This window comes from Pagrus major, chromosome 4, assembly GCF_040436345.1.
Source record: "Pagrus major chromosome 4, Pma_NU_1.0".
NCBI classification, from domain to species: domain Eukaryota; kingdom Metazoa; phylum Chordata; class Actinopteri; order Spariformes; family Sparidae; genus Pagrus; species Pagrus major.
In genome coordinates, this window is record NC_133218.1 from 28510371 (window position 1) to 28528596 (window position 18226).

Sequence of the window (18226 nt, forward strand, 5' to 3'; positions counted from 1 at the left end):
CCTGACACTGATTTACGGGGTAAAATGGTGTTTGACATGTTTTCTGTGTGGTAATATTTCAGTTATTCTAAGAAACCCAAATATAGCTGCTGGGAGGCGCCCATATTATCTGACAACTGTTGTAAATACCGTACCTTACTCTGCTTAGCACATGTTCCACAGAGATATTTTGTATATTCATACGTGCAGTGATGTGGTCAGGAATATGAAAACGTAACCCTGACCGTGATGTATGTGGTGTTATCTGCAGTAATGTTCTTATGTAAACACAGTGGTCAGCTGTTGTGAGCAGTCCATAGGGGAGACGGGCGGGGAGGCCGTGTGGGTGGGTGTAAACAGCATGTGTAATACTGAACTGCGTAAATGCCACATGACACACTCTGTGAACTTTGAACACACATGCAAACAAAACAGCAAGTGCAACACGCACACACACACATAAATACATCTCATCATCAGGTTATTCAAAGAGACAACATGTTGAAATGGAGAGGAAGAAACAGAGAGGAAGAAGTGGCGTGATGAGAAGACAAAGGACGGAGAGGGATGACAAGAGTGTGTTTGACAGGAAAAAGGAAAAAGCAGAGAGAAGACGAGTGATAAGGAAAGGAAGGAAAAAGTGTTTGTATGAGCGCGAGAGTTGAATGAACAGAGATAAAGCACATCCAGGCAGCTGTTTCACTCAGTCAGTAAAGATTGTTTGTCAGTCTATATGAATCTGTTTAGTTAGCTGTGTCTGTACAATAAGTGAACTTGTGAACTATGTGAACACATCGTGGGGCCAAACATCTGGTCACATTTTCAGGAGGAATGAAACTGCCAAAATAAAACATAAATAAAGAACTAAAAAATGCCAAAATAAATAAACTAAAATGTCATCAAATGCGCCAAAATAAAATTGAAAATAGATGTAGGCATTAATGAATTTATAAGATGTGACATAAAGTGATATTTCCGTAACTCACCTCCCAGTTCATCATTATCATCATAACTATCCTTTGGCTTAAGGAAAAGCACCGGTGTTATAAAATTAACAATTACTCTGTTCTGTCAGTGTCTCATAAAGCCGTGTGACTGTGAGAGTGAACACCGCTGGACGCCAAACTGTGACTGAACACAACCGCCAAGACAGACTGAGGTCAGTTGGACAACAGGGGATACAGTACGGAGGTGATGTAGCGGCTCTGACCAAGACTGTGACTTTGGGGACAACTTGACGCAGCAGGCGGGGATGGGAGAGGCGTGCAGCAGGAAGAATCGGACATGTGGTGAGTTTTATTTGGTCTATGTCGAGTTTGATTGATTAGTTTCTGTTGTGTAAGGAAATCATAAGCAGGAGAATTTCATGTATGTATGTTTTGTGAGTTTAATCTGTTCATTTATTCTGCCAACAGCTGGCATATATCAGCCAGCTGAAACTTCGGGGGCAATCAGACTATCACCTCTTGCCAGAACAAAGTGGTATTTGGAGACAGGGCGGGCTGGGGCTATCTGGTTAGCGTGCTCACTTCAGTAGATATCTCCACAACAAATTACATCGACCATATCTTACAAATTGTTCCTTTAATGTAGCAGGAGGCGCTTCAAGTGTTGCAATCCTCAGTCAAGTTTTGTGTCTCTTTCTGCCATTTTTTCTATATGATCATTTATCTTGTGTTTTTCTCTCTCCTCCTTCCCTTCTGTCACCGTCTTGGACCTTCTTTATCCTCACTTTCTCTTAACTGCTGTGTCTTTTTTTGGAAAACACACACACACACACACACACACACACACAGAGCAGCTGTCTACACACACATTGATTAGGTTTAAAGCTTGTTAGGAAAGTGGAGATTGTATTTCAGCTCTGCTCGTTAAGAGTCAGCACTGATGTCACACTGGCCGCTCTTTATGTTATGTAACACGCACACACACACACACACACACACACACACACACACACACACACACACACACACACATTGAGACAGAGAGAGAGAGAGGCTATAAAATTATAAAATGGTTTGGAACTGAGCCTCAGACCATTGCTTTGGGTCCTGGCAGCTCTCTTTGTGTGTGTATGTGTCCACATGTGACTGAAATATTTCGCAACAAGAAGGTAAATATATTGTAAACATATTGTGTGTTACTTGTTTGTTGTTGTTTCTCCACATGTGAGTACCATCATAAAGCATGTGTATAATATGGTAATGTGAAACATAATAAATACAATATTTTTGCTCATTATTAGATTAACCACTGGTTCATTTTCCCAATTAAGTCAATGAAGCCTGGAAATGACTGAAAGCAACTGATATTATCACCAAACACAAGTTGTGGCGACATTCGGGACTCTAAACAAGTACAAAACTTGAACGACACAATAAAGAGACATGGTGGGGACTCATTAAAAGAGCTTTGGAAACCTTTTGGAACAAATACCGCACAGATTTTATGGCCTTCACGTTAAGATGTAGGCTCCAGAAATCTGCATTTTAACTTTCAAATCGTTTCTACGTGGGTTTAAAGTTGTTAAAGCCTTTCAGGAGTGGTGCAGTTTGTTGTATCGACATCTGCCCAGCTTTAAAGTGTTTTTAGATTTACAGCCAATTTAAGGGCACATTTTATAACATTTAACCAAATATTTAATTATTGCCTCTTTGAACATAATCATTTGCTACAGGAACTGTGAGGTTTTGATTGAAAATGGAAACAGAGATAATAATTAAAAAAGAAATGTATGTGTTTACAATCCTTCCAGTCATATTCTGACAGCAGATTTCCACTTCATGGTTATTACACTTCAGGAAAATATGTTATCATTTGTATCATTCAGTCACCATCCCAGTCATAGAGGAGAGAAACAGTGGAATAGTATCAGTAAAGGGGACCTGGCACTGTTTGAGTCCCAGAGCAGCTGATCCAACCACAGAAAATCGGCCTTCTCATTATCGTATTGTGTACAAACTCTGTGTCGCCAGGTAGATCAAAGCAGTTTGTTTCCCAGACATAGTTAAGTCAGGGCATGCCCTCAACCCCCCACCCACCACCACACACACACACACACACAAACACACACACTGCCTCCTAGAAAAGAGACATGCCACTAACCAAATGTCACATGACAGCCTTCAAAATAAAGCTCTTGCATAACCATGAGGGCCTGGAAGCACAAAGTCTGTTTACAATGATCCAGTCTGAAGTTGGATGACTCTCTGTGAGCGTCTTTGTGTGTCTGTGTGTGTCTGTGTCTGTGTATGTGTGTCTCCATGCCCCCAAAGATCGCTCACATCTTTCCCTCCTCTCTCTCCTGATGTGCATCAGCTGAGCACAGCATGTTTGTTGCACTTGGTTATCACAAAGCTCACCGTCCAATTCCAAAACATTAGGTCAGACACAACAACATGAAATGAACACCCTCAGCTTTGAGCCCGGGCAACCAACAAAAAGCTTGGCCTGTTTTATCCACACTATGAAAAAAATACGGTAGTATTCTGGCAGCAGGGTGCAGCTAATAATACTGTGAAACACAATCATCTTCTGTGACAAAAATACAATTTCAGCTTGAACTTTACATGAGATCTTGTTTATTTTATGGCATATTATTGTGTCATTAAGGATGTTTACATATTTTTAAAAATCAGTGACGCAAGATCTATACGTTTACAGCTGGAGACAACAAGTGTGACACCCACTGAGCTGATAGTATAAACTGCAAACGAGCACAAAAATAACAACTACCAACATGAGCCGTGATCTGAACATCGTTTTGAAAAGTGGAATGTGAATGCAACAATTCAATAAAACATTTTTTGTGAAAGATCCCTTAAGGGTATTTGTTTCATAGTTAAAAACGTGTTAAAGATATCATAATGGAAAGAATTTCAAGCTACCAAATACCTCCATCTTAGCCCCCATGTGTTGTAATCATGTACTCCTCGCTTATCTACTACATGCTGACTCATCTTCAGGAAAAAATGATACTGCAATCATCCCATTTTGTTATGTATCTGCAGATTAGGAGCTCTGTCAGAGGAATAATTTTCAATTTTAAAACATGCAATTCTCTCAATGAACTTAAGTTCCTGTTAAAAACATAATACCAAAATTCAACAAATATTGGTTGGAAGTTTTTCACTGATATTCAGACGTTTATGGACATGATTTCACGGCAAATCCAGAAACAGGCATTCTAGGTTGGTCAGAGCAGCTTGAAACTCCCAGTTATTGGAAGACAAATAATTATCCCCCTGTTTTTGAAACTTTCCAGTTCCTTATTTATGGAAAGAATTCGATATGCAAAGTTAGGGAAAGCAAACAGGTTTAAACAGATATGGCAACCTGACCGTGTCTGTATCACAGCACAGAGAGTACCAACATGACACCTCAGTGATTTTTATTTACAGTTACACATTTGTGTTTCTGTTTTTCAAAGCACAATGTAACTGTACAAACAGATGACCACAGAAACCCATGGGGAGGACTACATCAATTATATATAGTTTTCTTTGTCTTGTTTTCCCCCTCATGTGTAGTGAGGGGTGGGAGGAAGCGACCATTGTTCTTGTTTTCTACCCACTTCAGTGTTCTGTTTTTTATTTCGCTCTGAAAAAGTCAGAAATAAAATATTTTTTAAAAAACAATTTTGTGAAAGGGGTTCAGGGTTATTCACAGTTACAGATTGTTTTGGTAATTCAGTCTATTTTTTGTAATTGTATGGATTTTTTGTGTATTTTGAAAAATACAGGGAAAATCTGTAAAGAAAACAGAAAATCTGTGAAATTACAGATTTTTGTTTTTACAGTCCATCTCTCTTTCTGGTAAAATTCATGAAATCATGCTGGTCATCTGACACAGAAACAAACAGATAAACTTGATCTACATGTGTACCTAAAAGAACATATTCTCCTTTACAGCCTCTCACAGTGTAGCAGAGGTGAGAGGTTACACATGTCCAGGAGTTATATACTTAAACGCACACACACATACCTAGTCCCTCCACTGATCACCGAGCCTCAAAATCAACAAAACACAGCGTGTTTTATACCAAATATTCTTTATTTCCCAGGGTATAAACTTCTGTACAAACACATCTGTCTGTGAAGGACATCCTCAGTCAAACAGAGGCTTCAGTGTGAGCAGATCGCAGCAGCGTGCTCTCTGTTACAATGTTTTTACATGCAGGAAAAATGAAAACACAGTGATGTTTCACGCAGACTGAGTGGGTTGATTTTCCTCAGAGAAAGTTCTCAGCTGGTGTCTCATCATGTGAGTGTGCTCAAGTGTGCTTTAGTGGGTATCAACCTCAATAAAACAATTAAATCTCAAGAATCTCTTCGTTCCCCCCAGGCTGTCTGCTTTTGTTTGAACTGTCTGAACTTTATGGATGTTCTTTGAAAATTACAAATGTGTGGGTAGTTTTTGTCAAGGGCATTCGCAGACAAAAACAGTTTCATTTTTATATCCACACTGGTTTGGATGCCTGTTGTATATCTTCACTCTCTTAATCACAATAACTGAAGTCAGCCATCGCAGCAACTGTGTATCTTTGAAATCTCCCACAGTGTGTCATACTTATATTGTCCAACAGCAAAAATCAAAGTACACCCGTCCCAAACCTTTCTGTCTAACCTTCAACAAAACCTTTCAGCCCAATACTCTGACCATCCGGTGGACAGTCACCACCATGTCTCTTCTCTCACCGTCTTTATACACAACAGTTCACTTTCAGAGACCCGTCCGCTCGACATTACAAGGTCGTTCATCGTCATACTGTGGATCAGCCACCTGAAGAAAGAATAATAGTGAAAAAAGTTGAATTCATAAGTTAAAAACAAGCACCATTGTTCGATTCAGTACACTCAGAGGAGTTTTACTGCTGCAGCCTTACTTGCTCTGGTAGCTTTTGTTCACTTATGTTTGCTAACTTGCTGTAAACAAACAGTACTGAGGAAGCTGGCTTCAGGACTCTTCTCTACGTGTGTTGCTGTTAAACTATGGTTTTGAACCTAACAATATCACTTGTGGCCGGAAGTTGAGTCATTTTAAAGGATTGTAGCATGAGATTAATTGATGGTCTTGATAAAGAGATGAGAACCAAAACAAAGATGGAGTCGTCCTCCAGTCCTCATGAGAAACATGCTAGATATTGTTCTCTCATTGAACTGATTGAAATCAGTCACGCTGTTTTAACAGGCCAGTCCTCAGCATAAAATGCTGGCAGTTAGTGTTTCTGCAAACCACTGATCGTATCACGTTTCTACAAAACGTGTCAAATCACATTACATGTTTATGAGCCGACTTTCATGTCGGGAGGAGGAGGGGGTGGTGGTGGAGTTACAGCTCGGCGAGAAGGGCAGCCAAGCCAGTGACCGCTGTTCAAGACTGTGTTTCAACATTTGTAAGCGTGACGCCACTGGATAATTTGAAAGAGGCCTCAGGACAATTTCCAGACTTGTTTGTGGTGACAAGGGATGTTGATGATAATTCATTAATCACTGTTAAGAATTTAAGTGATTAAAAATAAATTCCCAAAGAGTGCATAATACTTCAAGAAGTGTCTCATTACAAATGATAAATGTGTGCTCATTAAAAAAAGTCTAAAAAATAAGAAACGGAAATGGAAATCTGTCCAACATATGTAATATGTTATTAATGATAAATGGATAATCAATTGTGAAGGCAGCCAATTACTGATTAAATAAATTGCTCGAAATCTGCATCACTGGATGTGAACGAAACACCTAACCCTAACCAAGTAGTTTTTGTGTGTAAACCTAACCAGACCATAAGCACAGCGCTGTCACACGATAAAATAGGAAACTGAACCAAAAGAAACGTAAAGTTGCAACGTATCTATGGTTTGCAGAAATGTACACTGGCAACATTTATTCTAGCAACTATAAGAAATAGTTAAAAATAGGTTTACTCTGTTTCTTAAGGCCAGAATCACACAAATCCACCGTGATGAGAAACTTCTGCTACGCTCTCCATAAATGTTCGTGACCTGACAGAGGAAATGCCAGCTATCATAAGGGTCTGCGTGACCTTTACCCTACTTAAATCCATCATCAGCCAAGACTGCACACAAACAGCAAGACAAGCAACTTATTATGCCTTTTCCCCGGCGAGTAACAATGCATTTGCTGAGTACAACATCGACACAGTGAACCCATTCAGTTGTAACATCTTCAGCAGAAAACAGCTTCACTAACGGTCAGTTTTACATTCGGGCCACATTCAATTTTCTAAATTAAGAGAAAAACACTGTATGGACATGTATTAGTATACAACGTGTAGTCTCTTGGTGCAGATATCAAGCCTGGGACACTTAATAGTGCGTAATAGCAATGTTTAAATGAAAGTAGTAAGTTTATGGGGTGAAAGTATTCCACACAGGTCTGTAGGATTGTGCAAATCCTCTGCAATGATCATGCAAGCTCTGGCAGACTACGTTTTGTTTAACTTTAGTTTGCTCAAATAAACATAAACGTTATCATAAATGTTCACAGTACAGATACATTTCAAGGGAATTATTATTCATTTAGTGAAGGCACACCACAGCCTACTCCATTTCACACCAGGAGACAACTGACTTTGAGCCACACGGGAAAGATGTAATTTTCTCTTGCTCTTAAGGAAGACAACAGATCGGAAAAAAGGCTTCACGTCTGCCAAATTAACAGGGTTTTCACCCGAGCCCTCCCTCCAGAGCAGGGTTATTCTTTACATTTTTTGTTGGGAATCTCACCATAAAATAACTGGTGTGGAACAAAAGCAGAATCTATTATTTGTCAAATGAAATGTTGAGAAAGTGAACACTATAAAGACGTCAACCCCGAACCTTGTCCATAACTTTTAGTGGTCATACAAAGGTTTAACTTGGCTCTGACAGGGGTTTAGGTCATAGTTTAGATTGGCCTGGGGCTGAGGAATGCAAGAGTGAAAATCACTTTATGTGCTTGTCTGATCAATATGAATAATTACATCGTATATGCAGTAAATAATGGCAGACTGCACAGCGGTCGCACCCTTTTTCCTCTCTGTTGCAGACTCACGTAGAAAAAGCAGCTCAGATGCGCTGCGGCAAAATACTTGTAAACTGTTGGGTTTGTTCTGGTTTTAGTTACTACAGTGTACAAAGGAAGGTGTGGCAGTTCAGTGTTTGACAGCCACACAGTTTGCGTGATAGTTCGTCTTTTTATTTCTGCTTTACAACATGCAAAACTTAATCTACTGGAGAGAACACAGGCTCCAGAGGCAGAATGGTAGACACGATGAGTGGTTACCGATGTAATGAAGCAGAAGATCATATTTTGGGTAAAAGGAACAAACTCAGAGCAAATAAAACATGATGAAACAAACTATGGGTCATAACTACCGGGAATAGATTTCACTGAATATGTACATAAGTCAAACTTCACAGTCTTAGATACACAATTGCATTGAAAGCTAAGAGACAAACCCATCTTTGTTTTTGTTTTTCAGTCAGTCAGAGTTATTTTTCTGACAAACCAACAAAAACAAATTCCATTTTGTAAATGTAAACACATGCAAAGTGCTCACACTTAAGGCTGTGTAAGTGTCTGGAAAGATAAATCAAGCACACTTCAAGCAGTACAAATTTCTGAAACCAATATAGTATTTGCGTGCCTTGAACCAGTAAGAAGTCACTTAGTGTCTAAACTGAGCAAAGTTTTGGCTTGTGGGACCATGTGGTCATGATGAAGTGGAGAAAAACACTAAAATTACTAAATGTGCTCCTGCCAGATTAAGGTCAAGTGCCAGACTGCAGTCCATCACCACAGTACAAAGATTTTTGTTTAACCAAATCATATGATATGTCTACAGCGCAGACTGCAGAATCCTTCAGTGCTAATGTGGAATAGAAGAGGATGATGAACAACCAACAGCTACCAATGGAAACTTTACTCCTACACGAGTGTTGTGTTGAGTAATGATACAACTTGTAAATTCAGACAGTCGCTTCTTTGTTCAGAATCTTTTGCTCGTACTGAGATATGTGTCAGGTATCATGTTCCAATTACGTTTTGGAGATATCGCTGAAGCGAATGAAACAAGGAAGTGTTATTTCTGACTAAGGCAAGAATGGTTTTGTACCCGCATGGGGGAAAAAAGACCAAATAGGATATGATAAGAGCCTAAAGAATGAGCCTCACCAAACTTATTCACTGTGCTTCATTTTGGGCCAAACAGTCGCGAGGACATGAAGAACACCACAATGATAAACCAAGCCAGACCTTCCATAAATAGTTCAGATCGAGACTAAAATTAAAGTTGAGGTTTCAGATTAGATTTATATACTGCACCACAATTATGAGCTGCTTAATAAAGTGTTCTCTTTCATTAGAGCGACAATGATCCCAGTTATGAAACTGAGGCTCTGTGGGCTGGATTTAAATTCTGAGTTAAATAATATCCAGTGATTTAATATTTAATCATGAGTGCTGGAAACCAGACAGATGTTAGAAGCTAGAAGTTAGAAAAGTACTGTGTTTGGAAGTCATTGGCAGTAACAAGCAAAGACTGCAGAGAGTCAAGCTCCTCTTGAGTCGACCTAACAAGGCACCATAAAGGTTTTTTTAATCAGAACACCAGACTAAACCCTATTCCAATGTATGTGTTAAACACAGACAAGGAAACCAAAGCTTCTGTTCTTGTTTAAATCTGGACCAGTCCAGTCATAAACACATTGTCACGTCCACCATGACATGAAGAGGGTCTTGTGTTAGTCCCATGAAAGTTTCAACTCCAGTAAGAGGCAGGGGGGCTCACACTGGAGGGAGGCTATGATTCAAGCCAGGTTTGAAAAAAGGACACGGCAGAACCAGGCTGGGTTCAGTAGTAAATCTTATTCACAATAAGACTAAAACTTCTCTGGGAACAAAGACAAAAAGTTTAACATTTTAGATCCGTGACAGTCTTACTTTGGTTCCCAGCCACAGTCCAGTCGAGGTCCTGCTCAACATCCATTAGATAGAGAAACCCAAACTGAAAGCAAGTCAAGGCAGGACCCAAACCCAGCTGAATCCAGGCCAGGAGAAAGTCAACAGAGAATCAGAATCTGACCCAAACTGATCGCAGGTCTGCTCTAGGCCACACAGCAGTACCTTTTCCACCATGACTTGGACAGACTCTTCATCTTGTCCGGCGTCTGCCTTTGCTTTTTCCGGTGCTTCTGTTTCCCTCTCGGGTGCTTATGGGAGCTGCAGCTCTGCAGGCTGGCCAGTATGGCCGTGTCAAACACTTCTTTCAAATTCTTTTGGGTCAGTGAAGAGCACTCCATGTAGGTCACAGCTCCAATCTCCATCGCACAGTCCCGGGCGTCTGCTGGGTCCACCGGTCGCTCCCGGTACTTAGCCAGGTCAATGAGAACCTAAAAGGACGAGGCAACATGTATGTTGAGACACTTTTGTTCCATAAAGCAATCCCTTTGATTTCATGCAACTCTAATGAGGCTTCCAGTCAACGTGTTCACACGTCTAATAATTACAAACATAAGCATGAGACATGGACGGATGCATGCACGTGTAAGTGATGCCCGGAGTATGTTTCCTCCACCTTGACGTCTCCTCGGAGGTCACACTGCGTCCCAACGAGGACGAGCGGAGCGAAGGGGGCGTGTCTCCGGATCTCTGGAACCCACTTCTCAGGAACGTTCTGGAAGGAGGCGGGACTGACGACACTGAAGCACAGCAGGAACACATCTGCACTCGTGTAACACAGAGGCCGCAGCTTGTCAAACTCATCCTGGGGAGGTCGGGAGAGATGATGACACAGATATCGTAGAGATTTTTCAGTGGTGAAGCATGGGGACAAAAAAAAGATGATTTACGTCATCACAGTCCTGTCACACCTAGTAAAATTACTGGTGTTACTGAGTGATTTGTTTGTCATGACAGAAAATTAGCTATGAGGATATTTCTAACCTCCTCCCTAACTTCCTGTCTCTCCCCTTGATCTCCCACTCTATCCTTCCTCTGCCTGTGATCCTCCCATTCAATCTGTCCTCATATCTGAAAACACACTGATACAGAGAAACAGCTACCTCGCAACAGTAGTGACTTAACTTCTGAGTGTCTATATACTTTAGGCATGTGATGATTTAAAAATGTCATGTCACGGTTAATTGATTATTCACGATATTAGCTGGATAATCTACAAAAAAGGAACAAATATTTTCATTTCATCACAGACAGGCTACACATTGTGTTTTAGTGAACACCCCTTTTTGTGAACAACAAAGTGCTCAGCGGACAGAGTGGTGGATGGTGGTCACAGAGATGGGAGTGCAAATTAGACGTTGTGTTGGTCCGCAGGGCAGAAACCTTCCTCCTGCGCCTCTTCTGCCTGTCGTTCTTTAGTTTCTAATTATTACACAGTTGACTTTTTGTGGGGGGATTCAACTGGCAAGCTAAGCCTTCAGCCAAAGTGGCTCCCCTCTTCGCAATTCAAAATCAATCAGGAAGTCAATATAGGACTGTATGTTAACGAGCTAGACAGCTTTTTTGAGTCACTCATGAGGATATTCATCAATTACGATTGTGCCGATTAGACAAAGTCACCACGATCAACTTATCCTGACGTTTTTTTATCAGGATTCAAGATAAAATCTTATATTGTCTGATCCCTAATATATTTTATGCTGATTCATTTAAATTCTATTTATATCTTATGTGTTTAAACAGTCATAACTATGACTTGTTTTAACGTAGACATTCGCTCCATGTCTAACCGGTTACATCTCAATCACAGTTTTTCTTGTATTCGTTTCAGATAAACAGCTGCAGTTAAGAAAGAAAGAAAGAAAGAAAGAAAGAAAGAAAGAAAGAAAGAAAGAAAGAAAGAAAGCAGGAAGGAAGGACGAAAGAAAGAAAGAAAGAAGACTGTTCACTCATCATCACTTCCTTCTCTCTGAGGCATTGTTTCAAACACAAATACAACAGGAAATGCTGCTGGCTGATGTGTGTGTGTGTTGACATCACTGACCTGTCCAGCTGTGTCACAGAGTTGTAGTTTGACTGGCTGCCCGTCCACTGATACCACCGCTACACACACACACACACACACACACACACACACACCATAAATAACATGGCCAATTATTTTCTCATGGCAGTCTGATGACACCTGATGGGAACTATTTACCTTCTTTAAAGTTAATACAGTAAATCCACAGGATGTTAATCTGTTTTGTTTGATCACTGAACATTTGTTTAATTCAAAAAGTCATAAATCACACATTTGCTTGTCACAACTTACCACTATAATGTAATAAATAACAATATATTATTATTAATGGTACAATTTATCAGAAAAGTTAGAAATCGCTGGTCTATAACCAACTGAAAATGTCTTTAATGACCACATGGTGACTTGGACATTTTGTGGTGAAGCTCTGTGGTCAGACCTGATCATTAATACATCTGTATTGATTGATTACATCACTGAAGTCCATCTTTTACCTGAGAAGTTGTCAAACGCGGTGGGGACGTACTCTGTTGGGTAGCCATTGGTGGTGTAGCTGACCACCAGGCTGGTCTTCCCCACGGCTCCGTCCCCCACCAGCACGCACTTCACCCGCCTCTCCGCTGCTCCGGCCCCCGCTGACCCTGCCCCGGCCCCGGCCCCGGCCCCGGACCGCCGCGTCCTGCCGGAGCCCCTGTCCCTGCTCCGGACCCTCCTCGGCGGGACGGGCGGAGCTGGGGACACCGGTGCCGGCTTGTAGCCTCCATCGCCCCGCTGTGGCATCTGGCACGGAGAGGAGGGGGACATGGAGCTGGCGGAGACCCGGGCAGGACACTCAGTCCCGGTTCGGTCCAGTTTTCACATCGTCCATTCTTCCGTTGTCTGCCGGGCCAACGCTACAGAGCGGGTTGTCAACTGACTCCTGTGTTGTCGCCGCTTCTTCTTAGTTTCCATCGTTGGATCAGCGAAAGTTTGAACCTCTGCTCACCAGCACACAGCTCACAGCCGAAGCTCGGTCCATTTCAAGAGTCGGGGTTCATTTGAGATATGAGTCAAAGTCCGATTAAAAGAGCGGGGATTCAATTAACGTTGGCTGTTTTTTGGAGTCTGTGTCCGGTCAGTCATCCGACGGACAAACAGCCCCGTCCCGAACTCCCCTGCGGATGACATCACAGCGCGCGCGCGTGTGTGTGTGTGTGTGTGTGTGTGTGTGTGTGTGTGTGTGTGTGTGTGAGAGAGAGAGAGACAGAGAGAGAGAGAGAGAGAGAGAGAGAGAGAGAGAGTCATCAAGCCCATAATAATAATAATAATAATAATAATGATAACCTTTTTTTAATATCATTTAAAGCATTTAAGCATTATAGTGAGGCCCTGTAGTGCTGCAGAGGTGCCCTGATGTAAGAAGACATGTTGGGCAAGTTACTTTCAAAATGTAATATATTACAGTTTACTAGTTACCTTCATTTTAAAGTAATGTATTACGTTACAATTTTACTGTCTGCGTAGAGTAATAAATTACTTATTAGACTACTTTTTACACAGAGACTGACAACACGGTTGTTTGGTACAGACCCCAACAAATGTCACATCCTCGTGATTTTAAAGGTGCACTATCTTTGTTTTCATGACTGAATAAACTGAATAAACAAACTGACCTTAGAGGACAACACAGTTTCGTGCTGTTTCACTGTGTTTATATGTGGCGGACCCTGCCACCTTTCTAACTTCAAACAGTGTTCTGAGGACAGCTCGTTTATTCAGTGATAGAAAAAATAAATATTTCTGAGTTCGTATTATTACCTCATTAATATTGTGAATATTGAAATTATAAGTGTGAATTTCTTCTCCAAAACTACGTAATGCCCCTTTAAATGAAGTAGCCTATACAATATCATAAAATGGAAAAACTACATAAAAAGACAAATATAAATACAAACTTAACTATGTGTCAATGTATTTACCTCCAGTGACAGACAGACGGGACGTGTGCGCCATCTAGTGGACACGGTGAAAAAGACACGGCATTTTAACAAATAATATATTTTATGGGTCTCTGATTTTCAGGCAAGCGACTAAACATCATGTTTCCCCACATATCATATAAATCTAGATGTGTCTTTAAACTGTATACCTTCATATTTCTACATTGAGAGCTACGAGGGACACGGAAACAAACACCGGCTGATCAGTGTTTCCACACGGACTCTTTTCTGAACCGCACCAGCGTTTCATGTGTTGTGCTTGTGATGGAGAGACTCCTCGCTCCTTCTCCCAGACAGCTACTCACACAGCCTGGACGACTGACGGACAGATAAGTTGCCCTCCAACATGTCCGGCGATACGAGCAGGTCCCCGGCGGAGGTAGTTCTGGGTTTCCTGGAGGAGGCCGAGCCGTGGCGGCTCTTGTCCCCGCAGTTCCCCAGTAAAGTCGGGGGAAAACCGGCGTGGCTCAGCCAGAGAGGCCTGCCCTCACTGCCCGAGCTGGAGTGTGAGATCTGCCGCCTGCCAATGGCCTTCCTCATGCAGGTGAGTGTCCCGGAGAAGGGAGGGGCAGTCTTAAGAGACCTTCCGCCATAAACATCACTGAGCTTCAGGGGAGCTCAGTTTTAAAGGGGCACTGTGTAGTTTTGAAGAATGAATTCAAAGTCAGAGTTTTAATATTTACAATATTAATGAGGTCACAAACCAAACACAGAAATATTTATTTTTCCCTTAACTGAATAAACCAGCCGTTCTCATAGGAAAATAAGGTCCCCAGTGTGAAGCTAGGAAGGTGGCAGGGTCCGCCAAATATAAACAAAGCAAAACAGCATGAAATTTTGTTTGTCACTTTGTTTATTCAGTCATGAAAATGAGGAGAGTTTGTTTATTTAGTTTGTTTAGGCATAAAAAAAAAAATCAGTCAATGATTAAAATTTCTTCCTCAAAACTGCATAGTGCACCTTTAACTTGACTTAAACAAGGTTGTCAGCGAGGAAACACTGGTGCTGCTTCATAGATGATTATTAATAAATAAATAAATACAGTAAATAAAAGCTGCTAAAGCTCAGCTTTGGTCCTGCAGGTGGATATTATCCAGAGTAAATGTGCCAATAAAGTAGGTAGTGGAATAGATTTATTACAATAAGAATAAAATGAATCTAAGAGCAGATAAATAATACTATGTAATGCACATTGAGGGTAGATTCTCCACTTAAAATATTAAGTAGCCCATACTATAGTAGTTGACTTCTAGCCTAGCCCATCTGAGCCTTGTCCTTTATAAAACCAGATATGATGTATTCATTATAAAACTCACATAAGGTGTCTCTTGGTGTGACAGCCTGGCTTTAGATTCTGCTTGGCTGAGCTGCTTTATAACTTTGAACTCTTCTGTTTACTCACCTTCTTTCATCCTCCTCTCAGGTGTATGCACCTATTTCCGGCCAGGACAGAAGTTTCCACCGGACGCTCTTTCTGTTCTGCTGCAAAACTCACGAGTGCTACACATGCAACGACAGCCGCTGTGTGAAAGGTAACCATTATTGTTGCTTTAGTGTTCGACGTTTGTTGTGTTTATTGTCACAGGAAAGAATGACTGACACCTCTCTTAAAATCTTCTTTTCAGTCTTCAGTCTTTGCTTTATTTCATTCTCCCCCTTTCTGCAGATCCTCTCTGACATTTTTCTGACAGACTGTGTTTTCTGTTCCTATCCTTTCAGTTTTCAGAAGTCAGATACCTCGGAGGAATGAGTTCTACCCCTTCAACCCTCCATCAGGTTTGTGTATTTGCCAGGATGTCAGTCAAAGTATAACCTTTCATCACCTCAAACTATCAAGTGCTACATACGTAAAGCAGAATTTAGTTGAAAGCTGTCATTTATCAGTACGTCTAGATGTTAAAGAACTGATATAAGCATTGAGACAATACAATATTAAAGATTAAATTTACTAACTTGTGATTTTTTTTCTCAGAGGATGAACCCCCCAGTGAGTCTGATTCGGACCAGACTGTGTTGTCCGTCTCTGGAGTTAAACTATGTTGGGTCTGCGGTTGCCCCGGCAGCAAAGCCTGCTCCCGCTGTCACTCTGTAAGCTACTGTGGAAAACACCACCAGACCCTCCACTGGAAACACGCACACAAGAAGGAGTGTTGCAGCCAAGGTGTGTGTTATGCATTGGACTGTGTGTTTTGTCGCCGCTTGAGTTTGGAAGCAGCAGAGTTTCTGTCAGTTCCTGCCGCCGAGAAGGCGTAATGTCTGGGTTGTGTCTTTTGTCCGTCTGTATAGAAGCGTCCACTGTCACAACCTCTCCCTTCCTCTTCCCCGAGTCTGAGCTGCTCACTGAGCCTGAGGAAGAGGAGGAAGACAAGGAGGAAGAGAGAGACACAAAGGAGGCTGAAGAGGAAGAAGAGCAAGGGAATGTGGATTGTCCCTCCTTAGCAGACAGTAAGCTTTCAGTTATGTCTGACACCTGGTGGCGTGGAAAAAAATATGAAATGTTTTCCTTCATATCCTGACTCCGTTTTCTCTATTCAGCCCTGGCAGAGACGGACCTGGAAGATATGGCCATGCATGAGACTGAAGACAACAAAGTGTTCCAGAGGTTTAAAAAGAAGATCGCACCAGAACCACACCAGGTGAAAAAAAACCTAAGGAAAAATATGGAAATATGGAAAAGGGCTAGAGTTGTGTTTTGCTCATAGTGTTTTGTTATGTTCAGGTGGTGCGTTACAGTCGAGGGGGCTCTCCGTTGTGGGTTTCTTCTCAGCACGTCCCATCTGATCAGGACATCCCACCATGCACCTGTGGTGCCAAGAGGATCTTTGAGTTTCAGGTAGTCACTGGCTGTAATCTGACCTCTTAAAGACTTACCTAGGTCTATATTCTTTCTTCTCACTACTGTTCGTTCCTTTTTTCCTTGTTTTTTTCACTCACAACAGTCTTGAATGGCAACCTGTTCTTGTGTGTCATGTGTATAAGTTGTGTATGCAGGTTATTGATGGGGAAAACAAGCCAAGGTAATGTAATAATCATGTTTGTGCGTCTTTAGGTAATGCCCCAGCTGTTAAACAGTCTGTCTGTGGACTCGACAGGAGCCAGTATCGACTGGGGGACGCTGGCTGCCTACACATGCTCTGATAGCTGTAACCATGACGACAAGTACTGCCCCGAGTTCATTTGGAAGCAGGACTTCGGCTCAGATCAACACACACAGATTAAACCCACATAATGCGTGTGTCCTGCTGGAGACAGTTTAGGACACACTGATGAATGTGAAAAGACTCAGCGATGGGGAAACTGTTTTTTACTCCCACTGGATTAAATCACAATTGTAGTGATGTCACTCCTCATTTAGTGGGCTGGACATCATCTGCTGCTCTTGTATGTAACAGAACATCAGTGTGAAATTCAGCTTAAAGAGGAACTCCTCCGTCTGAGACCATCACAGTGGAAGAAGATGTTTTTGGATCTATAATTTCCTGCCACCTCCAAACCTTTTCTATGATCCTCAACATTCTGTATGCTAACAACAATGCATCTGTTGTGTTTCTGACCTGTGTGTTGAGTGGGTTATACATCATCAGTGCTACGTGCTGTTTATACAGTATGTCTATTGGAGCCAGAAGTCAGCAAACAGATAATATGACCTTGTGCCTTATCATCACACAATAAAGTTTTTTAACAAAACTGTCTTAAGTGTTCATCCGATTTCCTGCAGTTTTTTTGTGGCAGATGGATGAAGTACATAAAACAGCTACATGTAAAGTCTTATTTAGACTATTCCCATGTGAACTACCAGGTTGTTACTGATTTAGCAAAACATTAAACATTATGTAGCTCTTACTTTTAAATCATGGTAGTTCAGATTTGTAATATGGTGTCTCTGTCATTCAGACGGAATCCCCCATGAGATGTGCATAACGCTTTTTATGTTACGAAGAGGATGTTTTCTGGAGTTTACTGATGGACAGATAGCTTTACTTGTTGCTAAACTAACCACTACATTCAGCTGCCGCTAGCTACTTAGCTCATCGGAAATTACATCTGATAATATTGTTACAGAAACCTGTGATTTGAATTTACGACAGTGGTGTTGCACTCAGCAACTGTGGGAGCGCCAAATTGCACCAGATACCAACTGTCTACATAATGTTGCTTTACGTTAAGAGTTTTACTTTTCAAATGGCAAAAGAAATGGCAATTACAGGTTAACATATTTACAGTGAATGAGATCATAGAATCATAAAACTGTCTTTGGCCTTTCTTAAATCTATATACTG

The 18226-nt window shown here is 41.3% G+C and overlaps 2 protein-coding genes across 2 annotated transcripts; one reads left to right on the top strand and one right to left on the bottom strand.

Moving 5' to 3' along the window:
- Positions 1-5015: 5015 nt before the first annotated feature.
- On the bottom strand, positions 5016-14128 carry rhoua (ras homolog family member Ua). Its single transcript, XM_073464994.1, has 6 exons — positions 14096-14128; positions 13926-13959; positions 12462-13121; positions 11986-12044; positions 10558-10746; positions 5016-10372 (listed from the first exon to the last, which is right to left on the bottom strand). The coding sequence occupies exons 3-6, from the start codon at positions 12769-12771 to the stop codon at positions 10088-10090; spliced, it is 843 nt and encodes a 280-aa protein (XP_073321095.1). The 5' UTR covers positions 12772-13121; positions 13926-13959; positions 14096-14128; the 3' UTR covers positions 5016-10087.
- On the top strand, positions 13764-17636 carry pdcd2 (programmed cell death 2). Its single transcript, XM_073464992.1, has 8 exons — positions 13764-14490; positions 15370-15478; positions 15666-15722; positions 15919-16107; positions 16233-16391; positions 16482-16582; positions 16666-16779; positions 16996-17636. Exons 1-8 carry the CDS (start codon positions 14293-14295, stop codon positions 17173-17175), a joined length of 1107 nt encoding a protein of 368 aa, XP_073321093.1. The 5' UTR covers positions 13764-14292; the 3' UTR covers positions 17176-17636.
- Positions 17637-18226: the final 590 nt, after the last annotated feature.